Source organism: Maylandia zebra, linkage group LG5 (assembly GCF_041146795.1).
Source record: "Maylandia zebra isolate NMK-2024a linkage group LG5, Mzebra_GT3a, whole genome shotgun sequence".
Lineage (NCBI taxonomy): Eukaryota > Metazoa > Chordata > Actinopteri > Cichliformes > Cichlidae > Maylandia > Maylandia zebra.
The window spans coordinates 19,723,162-19,746,056 of record NC_135171.1 but is presented as its reverse complement, the minus strand read 5'-3'; the positions used below and the strand labels follow the sequence as shown (position 1 = coordinate 19,746,056).

The window sequence follows — 22,895 nt, the reverse complement described above, 5'->3', positions numbered from 1 at the left end:
ATCATCTTATATGCACACTTTCTACTGTTTCAACCCTGGAGAGCTTTTGTTCTGGTTGTTAGACACACACGCAAACTGTTGGGCTTCCATGATTTCTGCAGACATTTCATTACCTCCATGCAATTCAATGATTTTCCTTGAGGGGACTTTGTTTTTTGTCCCCAGAAGAAAGACACGTCCCTATAAATTGACTGTTTGAGTAGATTTAGGTCCCCACAACATGGGTAATACCAGACCAGCTCACAACCACACACGTACACTCACTCACTGGATTATTACAATAGTTGCTTTTTTTCTCAACCAGCAGACGAATAACAGCACGTGGCTTTAACGTCACATGAATATCAGCACCTTGGACAGCAGCCACAGTCAGCAGCTACACCACCAATGAAGGATGGAGATAATTTCTTCTTAGCTGCAAGAAGCAAAAGTCTTTTTTAAAAATAGGAAACTATACAGATAACGAAGTTTGGGTGGTTTGAGCTGACGTGCATGCGAAACTTCTGAAAATCGAATTTGAGCATCCTGGGATTATGATGAAGGAGACACTATACTACAGTCTGCCAGGTGAAGTGGCACTTCATTGTCTCGCCTATTCTCCGGGGTCTTTATATGATTTGCTAAATAAGTGAGGAGGTGCAGTTTTTTTTAGCAACCCGGAAGGGACAGTTGCGGTCTGCTCTTTTTGTGTTCACAGGAATCCATATCTGGCATCCTCTCGCTCCCCCTGATTTGTGGCGCAGAGATGGTCGGGAAAAGAAGTGGCATTACAAGTTGCTGTGAAAGGATTTTTTTTTCATGTGATGTTATTTTCTTCGCTTTCTCCGCTGAGATTGAACCCCGCTGGATTCTAACTTTATAATCTGGCTGTCGGACCTGCTTAAGGGGAGAAAGTGCGGGACGAGCTCCCCCACCGCCCGATGTAACAGCAGAGAACGAGAGAGAGGGGGGAAAGGGCTAAAGCGAACAGGAGGAAAGAGTGGCGAAGTGATGGATGCCACTGCCAGACAACAAAGGATGCACGCTTGTCACCTCGTGTAATTCTACCCGCTCTGTGGGTAAATGAGAAACTCAAATATAAATCGGATTGGACTTAGTTGGTAATAGGATTCTGCATCAACCCCACACCTCAGACACCCTCGCTGTTTCCGCACGAAGAAGAAAACATTCTGTGGCAAACCTCGGACAGCTCCTTGTGATTCACAACATCGAGATGACCCGTTTGAACCTTGCGATATCAGCGAGCGAGCGGGATGGAGACGTGTAAGAGGATGCTGCTGGACTACTCTGACTTTAATGTTTGTGCCTCACAGTTCGTGGCTCTCAGCCTCCATTGAATCCCGAAAGAAAACGCCTCTGTCCATGAAAAATAATCCTTCCCTATTGGCTGGATTGCGGTGCACATGCTATAACAACAGGATATGCAAAGAGCTATGGGCTGATCTAATAGCCTATCATGTTAGTCGCATGCTTTCTCAATTCAGATCTGAATTTTATTCAGTAAGATTTGAACTGTCTACTTGAATCAATTCAATACCTCAACAACAACAACAACAACAACAACAACAACAACAACAACAACAATAATAATAATAATAATAATAATAATAATAATAATAATGAAGGGACTGTGACAGTAAAGCTGAAGGTTGCTCTGTTTGTGGCTGTGTAGTAAAGCTGCTGAAGAATGTTTAAGTATCGCATCCGGATGTTCTTTAATGAACTCAAAGTGTTGCTACTGATGCGTTCTGGATCAAGCAGGAGAACGGACACTGACCCGAACACACAGACCACGATGAGAGGGCTCGCTATTGGAGGCTGTGATTGGCCACAGCTGAGGTGCTCTCAGCGGGACGACGAGGAGGAGTACTATGGCTCTGACCTCCGGCCACGAAGCCTGGCGTTTGAGGATAAAGAAGGTGCCAAACCTCAGGGAGGAGGAGTAGGAAACATGGATGCTGCTTCACTCCCGAGTCTCTCAGAGAGCGGGACGCGATCACCGCAGTGCCGGATCTGCTTCCAGGGGCCAGAAAAGGTAAAGTTAGAAAAAAAGAAGGTATTGGTGCTGGAGGAACAAACACAACTGGAGCCTCTAGCAGTGGCTTGTTCGTGGTGCTTCTCTCTAATCACTTGAAGAAACTGTCTTAAGACAAGTTGCTCAGAAAAGTTTCCACCGGATACATGGAGAACGTTTGCTTAGAAAATTTACTCATTGTCCAAAAGAGTAAAGAAGTTGAAGCCAGATCTTTAAAGTTTACCACCAGCCTGAGCTGCATTTAGCCCAGTGTACTCAAGTTCTTTCTTTATGCACTCAAATGCTTTACTTGAGTGTGATTTACCTAGAGGCAGACTTAATGAATGGTCAAACCTGGAGCAGGTCTAATGGTTAACACATTTACATGAAATGTGAACAATTCCTGGTTCTCAAGAAGTCACAACAAGTGTACTTCTAATGCCCGTCCCAAGTCGTTATAAAGGTTGTGTCAAGAAATCAAACACAGATCCATCTGCTTGGAAAATAAGGGAACAGCCGATAAAGCTGCAGAGGGTGAAATCTCCAGATTTTTACTTTACCAGTGAGGACTGAAACTCCAAAAGTGTTGCACATTACCCACAATGCAACTCAGTTAGAGATTTGGGTGTGTAATGCTAGGAGCAGGGGATAATTCCTGAAGCTGCTGAGGACTAGTAAGTAAGTGGTATCATCTGACACACACAAATAAAGCCCCTCAGCCTTTACTGGAGTCACATAAGAGTCAAGATTCAGCATAATAAACTGTCAATTCAGGTTTGCATAGTGAAACTGTACATATAGTCGCCTTGTGTTACTAAAAAGAGTGAACAAATAATCTAAGGCTATTTTTCATGCTCAGGTATGAAGGAGTTCAGTATTCCCACTGCCCCCAAAGTCTGAGAGTACATCAACAGACAATTCTGTATTGCTTGCCAGATATAACCTGTGATAACATCTTTTTTCACAAATGCAAAAGTGCTCCCGAGGACCTTTAAGGCAATCTTGATGTGTAAAACCAGTAAGGATTTCATTTATGTGCCATGGGTGTGGTAAGGATTCCATGTGTTTCCTTTGCAAACACATGGAGAACATGTCAGCTACTGTAGATCAGTTTCAACTTGTTTTCAGTATCTGGAAGACTGCATCACATCTGCTCTGAAGTTTAAAAAAGAGAGAGAGAGAACGAAGTCAGAGAGAGTAAGACTAAAATAGGGGAACTATCTATCAACAGCGATCTGAAAATAGCAGTGGGCAGACAAAGGGCATCAGTTAAGAATAGTCTCAGAGAAAAGGGAGGAGCTTTATATGTACTGTGTGAAGTAGTGAAGTCTTTACGGAAACAGATTCAGCATCTGATGCACAAAATTAGGCTGTTTTAAAAAAGCAATAAAGAAAGGTTTTAAGAAGGATTTCTCAGCATGAAAATAAATCAATCTATGCTCATTGTTATTTTAAGGGATTCGAAGGGCAGTATCTGTTTAATAACTCTGACTCTGTAGCAGAAACCATTAATGAAGGGATCAAACCTTTGATCATGTGTTTTAGTTACAGGAAGGTCAAAGTACAGTGAAAGTGTCTCCCACAGACAGACTCTGCTGGAGGTGTCCGTAAAGTTTTTGGTTCGCCTCCAGAAATCCACATAATTAAAGGCCTCGCACGTCACCCAGAGTCAGACAGGAAATAAATGAAGATGTGCAAGAGTGTTGTCAGTCCAAAGCCTTAGGGAGTCATGCTGACAATGAAAACCTGCAACAGATATCCTGTGCTTTCTTTTAAGGGGAAAGTATAGAAAGGTATTCAGATAAAGGTCTTAGGAAGCATATAGTCAAAGAATATCACATAGTGTCATCGTGAATTCATGTTTGAAATCGCTTAAGCGCACGATATTAAGGCAGGCAGCACATATATACTATACACTGTGCAAAAATCTTGAGCCGCCTCTTGCTTCTTTAATTTTTTCTTCCAAGAAGCCAGACTTATTTGTCATTTTTAAAGTGGTCTTAAGCAATAGTTCTCCAGGCTTTCTTGGTCTTTCAAAGTTTGTCTTTTTCTCTTATTTTTTTGGACTTTGGCTGCTCCTTCACTCATTTTCAGACCAGTCCGTGTACCTGAATATTTTCAGAGGAATGTTGTTTGTGTGTGCTGAACCTTTTAACACTGACCTATAAATCATTCACTAATAAAAAAAGGCTCAAAAAGGAGAGAAAGGTACAACAGTGAGTGTCTGCAGGCATTTGTAACACACAGCAGAGGCTCTTTCATGGTTTAGCTGGTGATGCTGGGGATTTGGTCAAAATTGATGGAATTATGAATGCAGTACCATCAGATTTTGACCAACCATGCAATACCAACTCTGTTTTTTAACCCTATGTACTGCATTTCCATTCCATTTCCATTGGTATATTTACCAAGGATAGATCAACATGCAGACTGGAGGAGCCAAAGTTCAAACCACAAACCTTCCCATAAGTAATAATTTCCTAGAAGTTCTTCAAAAACTCTCCTTTTTTAACAACAACAACAACAAAAAAAGCCTTACTGGCTATTGATTACTTCACCACAAAAAGAGAGTAGCAAAGCATCAGCAGCACAGCAGCAGGCTGAAAAAGCCAAATAATGTTCAGTATGAAATGCCAGCAAAGCTCACCAAGTAAAGAATCACTCCAAGCTGTCAGAAAGAGTAGGAAGAGTCAACAAACTCTAAGATGGTTCCCAAAGGAGAGGCTGGAGTTACAGGATCCTGTTCACTACTGAGAGAGATAACACAACACTGTGAGGTTACATGTACAGGCAGTGCTTATCAGTCAAGGCAAAACAAGTGTAATTAGTTTTTAACTCCATATTAAAGCAGAACACAACTGTAAGTATCTTTACACGTTCTACATCGACAGGTCAGTGGATGTATATCTCAGTGGACATGCATCCAATTTGCAGTGACCACGATTGAGCCAGCACAACCACAACACTGCAGACTCGCTAACCGTGTACTCTTCCTGAAAGCAGACCTGTAGATAATATAGAATAACAATCCATCCACGGTGTCTGCAGCCGTCTGCAATGGAGTACGAGTCCAGTCTTGATTTAATTCACGGTATTTGTAACTACGCCACAACTTACCCTATAAAACCCACTGGCATAACTCAAACATTTACCACCCCCCTTCTTGCCAACCAGAAACAGTAAATTATTTTATCTGTTGGTACTTGCTCCAGACAGGTCTGTGACCCAGAGATGCCCTCAAACAATGTCTTCGTCAGGTAAAACACAATAGGAACATTGTTAAAGCTGTGAAAATCAAAATCAATGATAGAGATCTTTATTCCCATTTTTACTGTCAACTGTGTGACTCAAATCTTCATTCGGTGGGAGTTTTACCCTACAGGAGGCTCTGTGGAAGGCTATTTCATGCACTTAATGTTTCATCCTGCAGGGGGAGTTGCTGAGCCCTTGTCGCTGTGATGGCTCAGTGCGCTGTACCCACCAGTCCTGCCTTATCCGCTGGATCAGTGAGAGAGGCTCCTGGAGCTGTGAGCTCTGCTACTTTAAGTACCAGGTGTTGGCCATTAGAACCAAAAACCCACTGCAGGTATGGTCAATGTGGTTTTGTTCTACTCTTACTGTTTTAATGTTAACAGTGTAAAACCTTCCTATAGGATTTAGAATTGCTACAGGAATAAAGTCCTTGATGGCTTTATGGCCGAAAGCCATCAATAAAGGTTAATTTGCCAGATTTGAGTGACTGACTGGCAGAGGAGCACGATAATCACATTAGGGGTCACTGTAATCTAAGAATCAATGTGCTGGCACTGTGTAGAGGCCATGAAGTATTCACATTACCATCCCCTCAGGCTCCCAGTCATTTTGAACTCATGCTGTTCAGTAAACTTGCAACGGTTCCCAACAGGAAGCACAGTAGCTTTCCATACTTTTCACATAGCTATTTTTACGGTTTCTATGAACAAATGGAGAAGAAAACAGTGAGGATTGAGGGCTTGCAGGCGGAGGTTGCCAAGAACAATAAAATGAGGCACTGCACATTTGAAAGAGTTGAATGATTTGGTCTAAGTGATTTCAGCATCTTAATGCTAATTAGTGATGGGTCGTTCGCGAACGAAATGGCTCTTAGAGCCGGCTCTTTGACGTGAACGACGCGAGCCGGCTCCTTATCGCGAGCCGTCACGTGGGGTTTTGTTTTTTTTTTTTCTTTCTCTCAGCCTCTCTCTCGCACTTTTTTTCCGCTTCACTCTGCACGCGAGCCTTGTGCTTTACGCTGGGCAGAGGGGGGAGGGGCGGTAGTTACACTCAGTAGCACAGGAACAGTATGGCGTTATTTTTGTGCCACTATTCTGAGCGCACGTAAAAAAAAATTGCAGGTGCAAGTGTTGCATTTTGAGGAGAAATTTATTTTGAGCGAAGAAAAGCTGAATTTGAGTGAACAAAATTCATTGCTGCATGCAAAAAATGTATATCCGTGTTTGCTATTATCCATATACACACGCACAATAGCAGCCCCTCTCGCTCAGTTTTTGTATTTGCGCTCGCAATGTGTCGCTCACGCTCTCAACATTTCTGCCCGTGCACGCTCAACTCGTTCTGTACACCGTTATATTTGTGCCACAAAACCAGCCAATCACAGACTTGGATGCAAAAAAATCTGATTGGCTGTTTTTGTCTCCAATCAGCTCGAAAGGACGAAATGCAATATCCCAGAATCCATTTCGTCCAAAGCTCAAACGAGGCAGTGGCGGAGGAACACAGAGTGGCGGAGTTTGAAATATTACTCTTTCTGGGACACAAAATAAACTTTTAAGATATTTTCATGTTAGAATGTAGCTGTGTGAACTTCAAATATCTGCTCGATTTATCAAGACATCACATATTTGCATAAGTGCTCTAACGTTTTCGGAGATGCCTGTTACCCACCAGCTGACCGAATACCTGGACTGGCCATTGGGCATTTACCCGGCATTTGCCCGGTGGGCCAATGGTGATTTTTCATTTTTATGTTAGTTTGTTTGTTTGTTTTTGTAATGGTATAAACAATGAAAGGTGGTGGATTAGCCAGCTGGTAATAATCAACTATGGGCTGGACCAATTACAATACATCCGTATTGAGGGGAAAAGACTTCAGCGAGAATAAAAAAGACACAAAGCTGGAGTTATTCTGTGTCTTAGCTGCCTCTTCTCTCCTCATTCTCCCTCCCTCTCCTGTTGCTACTTCAATCATGAAACTGATCAATGATCAGCTGATCGTCTCTTGTTTGTTTATCTCCCACTTTGCGCCAGAAACAGGAAACCAGCGGATGTTGCGCTAAACAACAACAGCAGCACGTTCAAAATTGATCAGCTGTTGTTAGAATTTATTTAAAATTAATTTCTAGTATCAGCTGATGTTTGCTGGAGCCACAGCTGTAAAGCTGGAAACATGAAGGTGATACAAATCATACAAATATACCAACAAAACAGTACATCACTGTCACAACAGCGTTTGTTTTCGTTCAAAGGCTTTATGGTTTTTCCAATAATACCTGGTGGTGTAGTCGGTGATTTTTTTGTCAGTTCAGCCTTATATATTATGTTTAACCCGAGTTCCCACCCGGTCAGCTGGTGGGTAACAGGCATCTCCGAAAACGTTGGAGCACTTATGCAAATATGTGATGTCTTGATAAATCGAGCAGATATTTGAAGTTCACACAGCTACATTCTAACATGAAAATATCTTAAAAGTTTATTTTGTGTCCCAGAAAGAGTAATATTTCAAACTCCGCCACTCTGTGTTCCTCCGCCACTGCCTCGTTTGAGCTTTGGACGAAATGGATTCTGGGATATTGCATTTCGTCCTTTCGAGCTGATTGGAGACAAAAACAGCCAATCAGATTTTTTTGCATCCAAGTCTGTGATTGGCTGGTTTTGTGGCACAAATATAACGGCGTACAGAAAGAGTTGAGCGTGCACGGGCAGAAATGTTGAGAGCGTGAGCGACACATTGCGAGCGCAAATACAAAAACTGAGCGAGAGGGGCTGCTATTGTGCGTGTGTATATGGATAATAGCAAACACGGATATACATTTTTTGCATGCAGCAATGAATTTTGTTCACTCAAATTCAGCTTTTCTTCGCTCAAAATAAATTTCTCCTCAAAATACAACACTTGCACCTGCAAACCTTTTTTACGTGCGCTCAGAATAGTGGCACAAAAATAACGCCATAGAACAGAGCCAGAGAGAGAGAAAGAGAGGCAGGGACAACAACATTAGAAAGGTATAGTAATCATCCACAACTATTTTCGGTTGCAGATGATAAAGGATTGAGAAAGTTTATTCATGCAGGTCCATATGACAGAGAATATGCATGTTCTTTTAGTTTTCATATTATAATTTATATTTAATTGTGTTGTGGTTTGCAGTGTTTTGTGTTCTTTTCACTTTAAATTTGTGAAAGGAAAAAGCTGAAAATTTAAATAGTTAAAACTTGAAATGTGAATAGTTGATTTTTGTATTATATGATTTATTTATTACATTTTATGTGGAGTGAATAAATAAAAGTATATTTACGGTGGCCCCTAGAGACAAAGCACATACAAACTTCAAATCACGTACGAACTCTGAAGCATGTACAAACTCCAAAACACGTAAAAACACGTACAAACTCCAAAACACGTAAAAACTCCAAAACACGTAAAAACACGTACAAACTCCGAAGCACGTAAAAACTCAGAAGCATATAAAAGCTCAGAAGCACATAAAAACTCAAAACACGTACAAAAGACAACAGAAGTGCTCCAGGATGCTGGGCACAGTGTTGAGCCTTTGTTATCTTGTGGCTACACAAGCCAGCAAGTACCAACGACCGGATTTGGTGTGTGGTAATAACAGGTAAATGAACTTTTTTAAAAATTATTTGAATATATATATGAGTGCCTGTGTATAAATACACAAACAATACACACACTCTTTCAATTGTGTGATTTAAGTGATCTAGTAGCTCTGCTTTGGAAGTTCAGTTCATGCTAGAAATGTGTTTTGGAGTTTATATGTGTTTTGTCTCTAGGGGCCACCGCATATATTTATATATAAACATATATAAATAAAACCACTTGTTTTTACGTTAGTAATTCCTTTTGTGCATAATTTTATATTATTGTTAATAATAAATTAATTAAAGCAACAAAACAACCTGAAGAGCCGGTTCGGAGCCGAAAGAGCCGGCTCTTTTTAGTGAGCCGAACCGAAAGAGCCGGATCTCTAAAAAGAGCCGGAAATCCCATCACTAATGCTAATAGCAGCAGCCATCTCAAGGAGCTTTCTAATCCAAGGTAAAGACCCTATAATTTTAGAAAGGAAACTCCAATAATCTGATGATCTCCTGTGAGCAAGCACTTGGCAGAGGCGGAAAGTAAGATCTCTTTTTTATCAGGATGAGACCTCCGGCAGGACTGGAGTGAGGGAGGGGCAGCCATCTGCCTTGACTGGTCTGGGGCCAGGGGAAGGAAATGACAGAACATATTCGACCTGTGTCCTTTTTCTGTGTGAGAGACGCCGTATGCTACGTTGGAGAATGTGCCATCATTACTGTTCTTCCATACTGGCTAATACATGACAAATTAATAAATGCCACAGTACCGTAGTTATGATTAGTTACAGTCAGAATCAGGAGTAGACATGCTTCCAATTTTGACAAATTTTGAGTTTTCTTTTGTAGCAGGACAAAAAAGAGAAGAGATAATGAAACTTACGAAGAATAATTTTGTTTCCAGTAATTTATTCTCTTTCAAAAAGGTGCAGCAGAGAAGAGTCTGTAGTTTCATTATGGAGATCGGATTATCCTCAAATCCACTTTCAAACCTGCAAAACACAATTGCTGTTATTGCCTGTGAGATTCAGTGATTATGCTCCAGAAATCACAGAAACCATCTGGGAAATATGTGCTGATAAAAAACCAGGGCCTCTTTAGATGTACGGCAACGATTCAAACTCTGTGCTATTATCTCACATAATCAAGAAGCAGTTTGCAGTTTCTATCTGAAAAACAATTTCATTCAGTTTTTGTGTCTGTATCCAGTGGCAGGCCATCTCTCTGACTGTGATTGAGAAGGTACAGATTGCAGCCATTATCCTCGGCTCTCTGTTCCTCATCGCAAGTATTTCCTGGTTGGTTTGGTCCTCTCTCAGCCCCTCAGCCAAATGGCAACGGCAGGACCTTCTCTTCCAGATATGCTACGGCATGTACGGCTTCATGGACATAGTTTGCATAGGTAAGACACAGATACTACGGCGGCCACATATTCGTTATTATATATTTCACACTTGGTGTAAATGTCATCAAACTGAGTGCCAGTCTTGCATAATCTGACTTTTTATCTTACAACTCTGCAATTTCCCAATAATTTATTAGAATTTATCTTTTGGTGATTATTCTAAGTAATTTGTCGTGAGTCCATATACACTGCAAGGTTCCCAAAAAAGGGCAACAGTTTGGTTTATCTAAGTAAATAGGTACTTTAGGAGTTTTCCATTGGATCATTACTACAGTGATTTATATGTTTGGGCTGGCAACAGGTTGCCGTTGTCGTGAAAAAGATGGGTTGAATTATTGGCCTGCATCAAGCTACTAAAATTTACTTACTATAACTACAGAAATCATATTAAGAACGGTGCACGGCATTACTACCATCAACTTCGAGGAACAAATATGGTCAGAAAAGAAAACTCGAATGATCAAACGGTCAGAGATTGTTTAAATATTTAGTGAAATCAAATTGTAAAGCAAATCAACAGTAGAACCTGCAGCTTTGTTTATGGTTACTGATGAAAGCAAGAGTGTGTTTCCAGAAGCAAAATGTGAAGAGAACTCAAGGGAATGGGACTAAACAGCTGTGCAGCCTTAAGAAGACCACATATCAGTGGAGAAAAAAAAGGCTTCTATTTGCCTATAGAGCATAAAGATTGGACTCTGGAGCAATGGAAAAGGGTCGTGTTGTCTCTTATTGCATCAGGATAAGAAGACAAGGGATGAAGTGATGCAACCATCATGCCTAATACCGTCCAAGCCTGTGGGGGCAGTGTAATGCCTGCCCAAGTGTTGCTGGGGTTTCTTGTGGACGAGTGGTGCAGGGAACATTAAATATCATTTTCACACATGGACTGGCCACCACGGATTCCAGGCTTTAACCCCACTGATCATGTTGTGTATGTGCTGGAGGACACTTTGCGCAGCGGTCCGACTCCCTCATAAGTACAAAATCTTGGCGAACAATTAACGCAACTCAGGATGAAAATTAATGTTGTGACACTGCATAAGCTTGTTGAAGCGATGCCAAGACAAATGAATGCATTACAGCTAAAGACGGTTCAGTGAAATATTAGAATGTGTGACTTTTTTGGCTAGAGTACATACAGAGTCTAATTCTAACTTGCACTGATTTTTAAGGTAGTTTCAAAACCTGCTACAGCTGCTGTTTAATAGCTTCATCTGTTGCAGTCTGGTGACTATTGTATCAAAAATTATCAAAAACCTTTGTACATGATTATACACAAAGAATCACTGATTTCCAAGCTATGTGAATGACAATCAGTTTTTTGAGGGGCTCAAAAAGTATATTCCCTATAATTACACAAAATTGCACTACATCCTGTAAGATACATTATTTTATGTTGGGGTTTTTTCAGTTACCATATCCAAACTTACCTTATAACAAGTAATTTAATATGGTTGCTTACTTCCTTTTTAAAGGGAAACCAATCATCCCCAATATTAAGATTGCTTCTTGTTAGGTTTGTAAATAAAACCAAATACATTTTGAATAGATGCTTTTGTGGCTTTAATATAAAAAAAGTTAGCGTTGTTAGATCTGAATTGTAGCAGAGCATGTCCCTGAATGGCTTTGGCCACATAGAATGAAGGTCTGATGGAGGGCCGGCAGACCAAAGAGGATCAGGGGCTTGCAGGGAGATGAAGCGAATCTGGAGCACAAAGAGGATGAAGTTAACACTAGGATTTCACACTGAAGAAAACTAAAAGAGTTTGCCTTAAAACTTTTTGTACTCAGACAATGGTGAGAGGAACGCTCTGGTCTGACACGCAGGTATTACACTGAGTGTGCTGCCTTTGTAATACAGCAGGGTTTATATCAGAGCCTGAATGATATAGAATTTTTGAGACAGAAACCAATACCAATATTTGGTGATATAAAATATTCTGATATATCCTCCTGAGAACCAAGGAAAAAGGGATCTTCCAAATTAATTTTTTTGTGTGTGATTTCCTTCCTCTTTGGAGCTAAAAGAGGCCCAAACACATGAGATATCAATGGAAGATGTCCTCTATTTAGTGCTTCAGGACTTAGTAGGGTAGCTCAAATAAGTCAAAAGATATCTAGACCAAAAACAAATGTCCATTACAGAGGACATAAATGAATAGGCTGGTTCTCAGCCCGCCTCTGCTCTGATCAGCTGGTTATTGTTGCTGGAAGTTGACAGGAAGTGCCTTCTAGTGGACAAACTATGCAACATTAACACTCATGACATAGTGGACTGGTGTTTCTCCTGTCACTTATTTACTCTTTAAATTTTTTATTTATCAGCTGTTATAAATTCAGACATTGATAGATCAGCATCGCCATATTGGCCAGAAATAACAGCCTGCTGCTAAGATTGGCCCTCTGATAAATCTTTCAGACTCCAATACATGGCACTGTGATAACACTGTGATAACACTTTTTACACACACACCACATGAGAGCACACATATTTCAAAGCCTGTTGCCCACCGCTGCACACTATTCCAAGGAGACATGTCAGTTAACCTGGGAATTGTAGCACACATCGCACACCATGTTCTGGTTTGCACACAAACACAGATGAGGACAGAAACATTCTACATCCTTAAATGCCTACAGTAACATTTCTTTTCTTGCCTTTGAACTTCACATGCAGGCCTTATAATCCACGAAGGATCATCTGTCTACCGGATCTTTAAGCGCTGGCAGGCGGTGAACCAGAAGTGGAAAGTGCTGAATTATGACAAAGCAAAGGACTTAGGGGATCCCATCAGTTCCAGCAGCAAAAGCACTGTTCGAGTAGAGAGGAACTCTTCTCACACTGTCACAGACAGCAGCCGGAGGGCAAACCGCCATATCAGGACTATTCTCAACCACCACTGTGGCTACACTGTTTTACATTTCCTTAGCCAGCTAAGACCCAACAACTTGCACAGCAGCAACCATGAGGTGGTCATGAGAGTGACCACCGTATGAAGCTGACTAAAGTGCTGTAATGTTTAAGGAGGAGAAAAGTGTTGATTGGGGTTTAATTAAATAAAATCCCAATCTGCCATATAAACACTGCCGTGAACTTCCACTTTCATATTTCCTTCTCAGATTCTGCTGGAGTTAAGGATGAGTATTACCTATTTTGTGAGAAACTTGAAGTTTTTATTTGAGACTTTAAATGTGAAGCCTGTGAATTGAGAAAAAAAATGATTTTGAACAGATTCTTTCTTAAAGCAAGTAACCATTTTTAACACTAGAACTAAGGTTTCAAAATGTAACCAAACAAGTTTGTTTTACTTAGAAAAGAAAAGAAAAAGTTGGATTTGGATTTGTTTTTAAGGTTGATTAGGATTTGACCACGTAAGTGAGAGTTTGATGGCGATAATGATTGTGCTTCTACGTATGACCACTGTAGCAGTTCCCCTTCTAATGTTTCTGTGTATGTCTGAGAGTTTGCCATGATCTTGGTAACTTGTGCTGTTTTCACTTAAAGTTGAACTGATGGATAAGTCAAGAAAATGCCCAATAAAACTTTAGGATGTGTTAAAAGTGCATAGAATGTCACATTTTATTTTCTAGGTTTTGTCTCGTCTCAATTTAGGAAACAAAGATCTGACTGTTTGATGCTTTAAACATTCAATTGTCAGTAAAAATCCTAATATTAAAAAAATGTGCTAACCAAACTGAGTAAACTGAGTAGGCACATGAGTCAATACATGAGCACAGCTCAGCAAGGCATTGGAAATAACACCAGAGGGCCAAAATGGAATTCATTGGGACTGTGGAAAACAACACTCCAAGGCAAATCGCATCAGTCCCTTGTCCAGCCCACCAGGATCCACAGTAAAGCCATTTGGATGTCATTCTGACTGAATACATGTGGCCCCTAAGAATCAGATCTATAAAGGCAGGGGTCTACCACAGCCAGCTGCACCCAAGTTTCAGATTGTACAAAGGTGCTGTGTGGCTGAGATAGTGTACAAGAACATCTCTGCCACATACGGGAGACACCACCAAAGGTGCTAGGATCCTGTGGGACTTCCAGACAGACAAGCAGCTGCTGGCGAGTCAACCAGGCACAGTGGTGGCTGACAAGGAGCAGAAGACCACAGCTGTGATAGATGTGGCCATCCCAGTGGACAGCATAGAGAACAGAGAAGTACTAGGGGCTTGAAGGAACCACTGATGCAGATGTAGAAGACAAAGTCAAAAGTGGTCCCAGTAGTAATGGGAGCACTAGGAGATCAAACCCAGAAACTGGAAGATAAGATTCTAAAAGATTCCACGCACAACATCCGAGGTTTCTGTGCAGAAGACAGCAGACCAAGGAACAGCTAAGATACTGAGGAACGTTTAAAATTCCAAGATTGAGGATCAGCTCCCATTGGGTCAGAGGCAGAATTTTCTGATACCCTATTGTCAATGGAAAATTGTATTTAGTAGTCAGTATAATCTTTTAGTGATATAAGTTTGCATATGGTAGAATGCTGCATGTAATCATTTGTGTGTAGAAGTATATAGTTGGTGGCATATTGAAAGAATGTCTCATCCTAGGAGGTCTGTAACATTCTAGGGTGTTCACCCCCACATCCTAGAAGCATGGGAGAGGTCGTACCTTGTCTTATTGTTTTACGGTAGGATTAACGTAGCTATGTCTGTTTTAGTTTAAGTGCTTCTTTACATATAGATGAACTGCTGGACTTCCTCACCATGTTATTTAGGGTGAAACATTTAGGGTGAGGGGGAGACTACCCTTTTCCTGACCAAGGATGTATCTTTTGTGCTTTCATGTTATATGACCCTTTGATCAGCAGGACACACACACGCACACTGAAGTATAAATAAAGACCGGGGCAGTTTCTCAGCGCGAGTCTCTCAGTCTGGAGACTGCCCTTGCTAGCAAGAAGTTCTGTGTGTTTCTCTTCTCTGAGTCTTTACTGAAGAAGTGTTTTAGAACATATTTCTTAACACCTATATATAGCCACATAACTGCAGAATGCATGAAGAGAAACAGAACTTTAAGGTAATTTCATCCATCCTACAACTAGGGAGGAGTTGTAATTTTACACTTACCTTTATCGGTAAAATTTGTTTACATATTTTTGTGGTTTCTGTAATAGATCAGTAAACATTAAAAACAACACAAATCACTTGAAAACAAAGAAACTGTAATGTTGAGTTTTTCAGCCGGTATCAGCAAACCTGGCAACCCCGAGCGGACGCTTGGTGATGACGAAAGAACCCTGCGACTAACAAACTGAGTGGAAACAAGCGTGAGCGAGCGCAGATTCCGGCAGTTTGTTCATAACTGGGTGAACATCCTGAATATCGTCAGCATTAACATCTTTCCTTTGATCCATCATGGCTTCGTCCATGCCGCAGAAGCGTTACTACAGACAGCGAGCCCATTCAAACCCGATGGCGCACCACACCTTTGATTAGTGAGTGAGCTCCATGTGCACGGCTCTCTGTGAGCACGATTAGGTGTTTCTGAGTGTTTGGATTGGTATGAGAATAAAACAAACAGATAACATAAAAGAAACAGGAAATAGAGGATCGCTGCTGATGGATCCTTTATTTTCAAAAGGGGTCTGTCTTCCGCAGAATACGATTTAATTGAAAACTATTTATAGTGATGTACTTTCTCCTACTCCTCTTCAGCCCTGTGTGTCCTGATAAAATGGACTGGTCCAAGCTGTATCCAGACTTATTCACTGGCAGCCTGAGTGAGACAGAGCCCCCTCGAGTCGAGTTTGCTGACATTGGATGTGGATATGGGGGGCTTTTAGGTACTACACACAGCCTGTGTATAAAGACCACATTCAGCCTTTTATTGCTCCGTAATCTACATCATGATTGTGTCTTTATTTTCTCTGCACTCCAGTGGAGTTATCTCCACTCTTCCCAGATAAGCTCATCCTGGGTATGGAGATCCGGGTGAAAGTGTCAGATTATGTTCAGGATCGTATCCAGTCGCTGCGTGCCTCAAATCCAGCGAGCTACCAGAACATCGCCTGCATTCGTAGCAATGCCATGAAGTACCTCCCCAACTTCTTTTGTAAAGGACAGGTGGGTTACTGCTGTTTAATGAATCAGCACGGCAGAGGTGTCTTTTGGCTTAACTCGCTCAGTAATTCCTGCAGAAATATTTCGCTTTGAGCTCACAAAAATGCTGCAGATTAGTCCCCTAAAAAATGTTCTTGGTCTCTTACCCGCATAAAATGGATTAGTGAAAAAGGTTAAGTATGAGGGCATTATAAGGCAGCAGTGTGATTTAAGAAATTAAAAAGGGAACATTATTAATTTGGTTTAATTGAGCTTTTTGTTGGAATTCGTATTAGAACTCTTAAATTTCCAAAGCTGGCTCAGGCTGGCTTCAATCAAACATAATGCAAAATGTTAGAAATCACTTCTGGATCAGTCGCAGTTTTTCACTTTTGTTTTTAAAGAAATTAAAAGCATTTCAAACACATTTGACATATCAAATTAGAATACCTTTCCCCAAATATCAAACACATTTAAAATGAAATGTTCAGTTCTTGAATAAGATAATAACACTGGATGTCGGTGTCTGCGGTGCGGCATTCATCTATAACACAGTTTATATGTAGTTCTTACACTTAAATCAGACCATCAAGATGTGAATGAAGTGCAGATTTTTAAGGTTTAACAAAAAGTTTGCATTAACTGTTTAGGAGTTACACGTATGTATGCGTCATCCTCATTTTCAGACACTTAAAATAAACTGAACAAACTAGCGTGACTTTAAATGGGATTTTTGAAGTGTAAAACTCTCAGACATGACCAAATTCTGTGTTCTCTCCCTTGAGATGCTCTGCTATGAGTTCATCCTGCTGGTTCTGTCAGCAGTCACGTCATCAAGAAACACTAGACTGATATGCTTCGGATCATGAGCTGTTTCTCTCAATCTCCGTACGTTTCTCCTTCCATCATTCTGGGAAGTTGTTTTTCTAAACCATGGAAATAATTCTGTCCTCATGAGCTTTAGTCGTCTTCTGTGGTCTTTCATTGTTGCTGACCTTGTCCAGTGCATTCAGTCTTTTTAAGAATGCACCAGATTGTTGATTTGGCCACTCCTGAAGTTTATCTCTATCTTTCTGATGGGTTTATTTTAGCTTTTCAGCCTAATGATAACCTCCCTCACTGGTATTTCTTTAGCGCTCATAAAAATTCAACACTTTGAATCAACTTAAGATATTCTGTCTGCTTCACTTGTCACAAAATAACAGGGAAAACAGGCCTCACATAGAAATTAAGCTGCTCATCAGCCAATTATTTTTGAGTCTCTGTGTATATAAATAAATGTAATTCCTATTTTTGTTAAATCCCTTAAATTAAAGCTGAAACACTGCACTTCAGTCACATATCGGTTGCCTTATTTAAATTTGTGGTGGTGTACAGAGGCAAAAATAGAAATTCTTTCTTTCTTTCTTTCTTTCTTTCTTTCTTTCTTTCTTTCTTTCTTTCTTCCTTTCTTCCTTTCTTCCTTTCTTTCTTTCTGTGGATATTTACCAGCTGGCATATAAATACTCAGCTGCAAAAATCTACTACAGGTTCTGTTGCGCTTCAATGCTTGCGGCTCATTTTAGCTTCTACAATTCTCTAGCAAACCTAAAGAATATGACTGCGGCACCATTTTGTGGCACTAATGCATTTTATGAATAGAGGAAAAACCACATGCACCTACCTGATATATAGGGCCAGCATTGATATGATTATGTGCAGGTTATTGAATTAGAGCACATATACAAACCTGACCTTTTTTTTTTTTTTTTAAATGGCTCAGCCAACGTGGGCTTTAAAAACGTTAAACTGACGTCTGTGCTGGACATGCCAAGGTAATAAGAATATGCACGTGTTCAACATATGGACTGAATTAATTTATACAAGGTCCAATAAATCCAGGGATTTCACAACAATGGGGTCATTGACTGACATCACATCAGCTGAGCGAGACACCTTTTATCCGGCCCAATTAGCTGCAGCGCTCTGACTTGTTGAAACCCGCATTAGACTGCTCAGTGGGCTTAGTGTACCAGGGTTCATTCAGGTATCCTGCATAAAAAAATTCACCTCAAATGCCCTGTGTGGGTATCAACTAAAGGAGGAAAAAGAGGCGTAACAGTGACACGTTTATGGAGCACAAATCATGAAGGTGTTTCATATAGAAACATGCACATTTGTTTAATGTATTTATATTTTAGTGTGCAATTTCAGGTCATTTAAAATAATAGGACATGCTGGAAAGAGTTGGGGCTTTGAACAGTGCTAAGAGCAACCTTGCAGAGCTTCAGTGCCTCTAAGCATTAATACCTCTTGGCTCATATTTTTTTCCCCAGAGCTGAACAGTGCAGCTGCATCCTCCTTTAACGTTGGGTGTCTACCTTTTCTTACAATAGGCTCAAAATCATTCAAATTTTAAAGTGACAGTATTAAGTGAAGACCACCCAGACTAGAAATGGAAATTTAGCCACAATCCTTCCCACATGCACGCCGTGTTTCAAGTGTCGGAACAGTGTATTCTAAAAGATTCAATCTCTTTGTTTCCTCCCTCTTGTTGGTGTGTTTTGTAACCCAAAAATAATTCAGTTCTTTGAAGGTTTTTCCACCTTCTGTCAGCACTGAAGGAGCCCTTGAGGCTGTAGCCGTCCCCGGTGATTATCCCCACAACTCGCTGTCTGTACCTGATGTTATTTATTTTAACTAATAAAAAGTGACTGGAAGTATTTTTAATATATCAGCCAGACAAATATGAACAGAGCCTGCGCTTGTACACTTGTCAAGGACGGAGACACGGGGAACTTTGTGGGAAGAAAAGGAAAAAAAAAAATCAAGGAGGGAAATTCCACTTTGCAATTCTCAGCGTAAAATTCAACAGCAAATTATGGGGGCCAGATTTGCTCACCTTTTGTTGTGTTGCATGGCTAAATATAGTTGAATAAAACTGCCTACACTTTGTTTGGTCCTTGCTTGTGTGACTGTTACCGTGTTGTTTCTGTCTCTCAGCTCACTAAGATGTTCTTCCTCTTCCCTGACCCTCACTTTAAGAAGACCAAGCACAAATGGAGGATCATTAGTCCCACTCTGTTGGCAGAATACGCCTACACGCTCAGAGTAGGGGTATGTATTTGAGTTATGCTTATTCCAAGTTTTTAGTGAACATTAATGCATCATTTATCAGACAAAAATGTAAAACATTGTCCTTCTTCCAGTTTTCTTTCAATGTAATTAAAACCTGACCGATATCGGATATTTAAGACAAATACCGATATTTAGGGATGTAAGAGAATCTGATATAACAGCTAATGCTTGTTTTGTTTTTTTGCTTTTAGACATAACAGATTTGTTATATGTAGTTATTTATAAATTCTTATTAAGATGATATGATAATTGCATTTAAACATAATCTTTTTTTATTGCTACAATAAGTTGGATTGCTCACTGACGCTCTGCTCGACACTGCTTGGATCAGCAGGTTGTCGTGTATGTGGCGTTCCGAAAACGTGTTGCCAACAGGGAATTTGTAGAGTGCCCTTAGGTGGGCAACAGGCCATTATAAATGCAGATACCAATGAATCAACAAATAGAAACTATCAACTTGGATATCGGTCGGACTCTAAAGATAAAATCTATGCTTTTTTAATTGAGTGGAAAAAATACATAGCTTAGGATTCTGTGCTGAGCTTTGCATTACATTTCTCACTTGTACTGGATAATAAATTATAAAATAACTATTCAGTTTTCTTGCTTATCATTTAAAATTGGAAATGCACAAATAATTTTATCGCTTCAGATAAACTATGAACAACAAAGTAACATTTTCTTCAGTGCTGCAGTATGGTTCACGTATGTCTTTGGATAAACACAACAGCTGTTCAGAGACCAGCGTAGTTGTGCGTTGATCCTACGGTGAGCTGCACAGCTTTGCAGACCGCCATCTCCATGTTGTACTGTGTTACTGTCACCGGGGGGCAGTGTCAAAAATGTGTAAATAAAGACGTCTGTGGGCTACTCTTGCTTCCTGTTGGTCCTTCCGCGTGCCCTGGAGTGTTAACAATGTTGAAAACATCTCTCTCTGCGGTAAACTCTACTGTTGCTGCCCTTTCTGTTCAAGCCCACTTAGGCTCTGTATATGTTTTGTAGGTTGTATACCCATAATCCTTCACTCTGTATATCCAAACACCAACGCAAACCTATACAAATGCACTACCATGAATTCTGCTTTAATAGGCTGAGTTCACTGATGGTTTGGAGCTTTTAATGGAATTTGTTGACAGTGGAAATTGATAGTGTATCACTACAATAACCACTTAAAACAGTGTGGTTTAGCTTGTCTCATTACTGTAAGTGTTTTTCCATATATGCAATAATATTTTTTCCCTACTATGGGTCACAGTTGAGAGTTAAACTACCATTTCTTCTAGTTTCCTACATAATTGAACTGTGTACAAACCTGTGAGTTCACAGGAAATAAAATGTGGGAACCGGTGTGGCCTACAACTGGTTTATACACCCAAGTCCTGCCTCTCAGAGCTGTCAAGGCAGCAGTGGGACACTGGGGGTGAACGCTGATGGAGGTTGTGGGGAACAATGGAAGGCTTGTGTCTAAATTTATCCTTTTTCCTCCGTTGTGTGTGTGTGCGCATTGATGCACGTGTGCATACATACGTTGTGTGTGCGCAGGTGTGCGTGCAAACTCTACAAGGGCCTTCAGCGTTGGCTCGCAGCCAGAACTGCCGGTGGGAGCGGAGGCTGTCAAGTGTGCGCTCATTTGTAGAGGCAGTTTCAAACCAAAACAAGTCTAATTTTAAGTTGTGACTAAGTTTTAAATCTTGGGTATTGTCAGAACGGCAGGATAAAACGGCGTCCCTCACCCTGCTTTTTTTTCTTTTTTCTGGAAATTAAGACTCATACGTGCTGACATGCACTGGTGTGGAAATCTGTGCCTTTTCAAAGTGTTCAAAGAAATCCAAGTTCTAGTAATTTTATCAGCACGGTCTCCAAAGTAAACTACCTTGACACAGGTGATTCACCTCTGTGTTGGCATTAGGTTATTTTTATCTTTAGAGATAAATTGCTCTCCAAAGGTGATGAAACCATATAACTAACTGCAGGTCTGAAATGTCTGACAGTGTCAAAAAAAAGAGACTCGTATATGTGTTTGTTATTTTTTCATCAGTGCAGTAGTGAGTGTGTTTGTTTTTTGATAAATGGGTTCATATCAGTAAATAGCAAAGTTTTAGTATTTTTCTCAGAGCTGTGTTAATGGTCTCTGTGTGTTTGTCTGTTTGTGTCAGGGTTTGGTATATACCATCACAGATGTGGAGGAAGTCCACCTCTGGATGGTGAAGCACTTCAGTGAACATCCACTGTTCACGCGGGTCGTCGATGAAGAACTGGTACGTTGACATGCTTTGCATCGCTGTGTTTGCAGGTCATGACATCAGCATTTGGTGTTCAGCTGCTCACTCGAACAAAGTAGTCAAAAGTAGGATATGAAATAGGAAATAGTTTTTCGGGGGGGGGGGGGAATAGAAAATATTGCACTGTTTCCTTAAATAAGAAACGTAAATTTTCTATTATTGATCAGAAAAGCGCAGAATGGTGGTAAGTTGATTTGTATGTTAGAATAAGTTGCTAAAAAAAGTTACTGAGCAGTGTCAGAAAGTGCACGTTTTGGTCTGCTGTACCATTAGATGTGATTCAATCCTAAATCCTCTTTTGGCAGGCTGATGATGTCATCATAAGTCGTCTGGGTACCTGCACAGAGGAAGGAAAGAAAGTGCAGAGAAATGGAGGAAAGAATTTTCTTGCAGTTTTCCGGAGGATTGAGGATCCACATGAGATTTCCTGAAATAAAGGCCTTATGCAGTCATCTGTGCGTGGGTTCAGCTGCTCTGCTGATGGATTTTTCACCAACCAGATGAATGCTGATTTTTTTTTCTTTTATTAATGGACCCTTTTAATATTAGCAGATTTTTAAAAAACAATTTTTGGGGGGGCTTTTTCACATAATTTATGTTGTTTTTTTTTTTATTTTCTCAGACTGTAAAAGAGACGTAGCACATGATAGGATCTGACGTGTTTGGTTACACTTTCTAATTTTTTGCCTCTCTTGTTCTTTAGTTTCTCTCGCCAAATGTCAGCGTGCTGGTTTTGGATGTCATGTAAAGATGTACAGTATTTCAATTAAAAAAAACTACTAACAAAATTTTAAATGCATTTAATGACTCGATTTCTATATTCATAATTTGTTTACTAACATTATTTTTAGAATAATAATGAAAATGGACAGGTTAAATATTGTTATCTAAAACCACAAACCTATCAAACTGTGCTGCAGACTTCGCTGATAACTGTGCTGCGAAAACCCTTCCCAGGTTTTTTAACTTTGGATTACAAGCAAATATTTGAAAAGGCACATAGTTTTCACTCTTAGACTGTATATAAATGATTGTCACCCACTGTAAACTCCTGTTTGGAAGCCTCAAGGCTCAAGTGACCATTGCCATCTTGGTATTTTGGAGCCAATAATTACTTTAGCAGTTTCTCATGTGCTGTCGCATGAATGCCTTCAATACTTGGATGAGG

At 40.3% G+C, this 22,895-nt stretch overlaps 2 protein-coding genes across 2 annotated transcripts; both read left to right on the top strand.

Annotated features, from left to right (window-relative positions):
* The first annotated feature begins 218 nt into the window (after positions 1 to 218).
* LOC101475803 (E3 ubiquitin-protein ligase MARCHF9) lies at positions 219 to 13,851 on the top strand. The gene is made up of 4 exons (XM_076883959.1): positions 219 to 2,035; positions 5,445 to 5,600; positions 10,076 to 10,268; positions 12,949 to 13,851. Exons 1-4 carry the CDS (start codon positions 1,688 to 1,690, stop codon positions 13,266 to 13,268), a joined length of 1,017 nt encoding a protein of 338 aa, XP_076740074.1. The 5' UTR covers positions 219 to 1,687; the 3' UTR covers positions 13,269 to 13,851.
* A 1,659-nt stretch (positions 13,852 to 15,510) lies between these two features.
* Positions 15,511 to 22,526, top strand: mettl1 (methyltransferase 1, tRNA methylguanosine). Its single transcript, XM_004544990.3, has 6 exons — positions 15,511 to 15,724; positions 15,945 to 16,072; positions 16,168 to 16,352; positions 19,311 to 19,424; positions 21,602 to 21,703; positions 22,033 to 22,526. The coding sequence occupies exons 1-6, from the start codon at positions 15,645 to 15,647 to the stop codon at positions 22,156 to 22,158; spliced, it is 735 nt and encodes a 244-aa protein (XP_004545047.1). The 5' UTR covers positions 15,511 to 15,644; the 3' UTR covers positions 22,159 to 22,526.
* Positions 22,527 to 22,895: the final 369 nt, after the last annotated feature.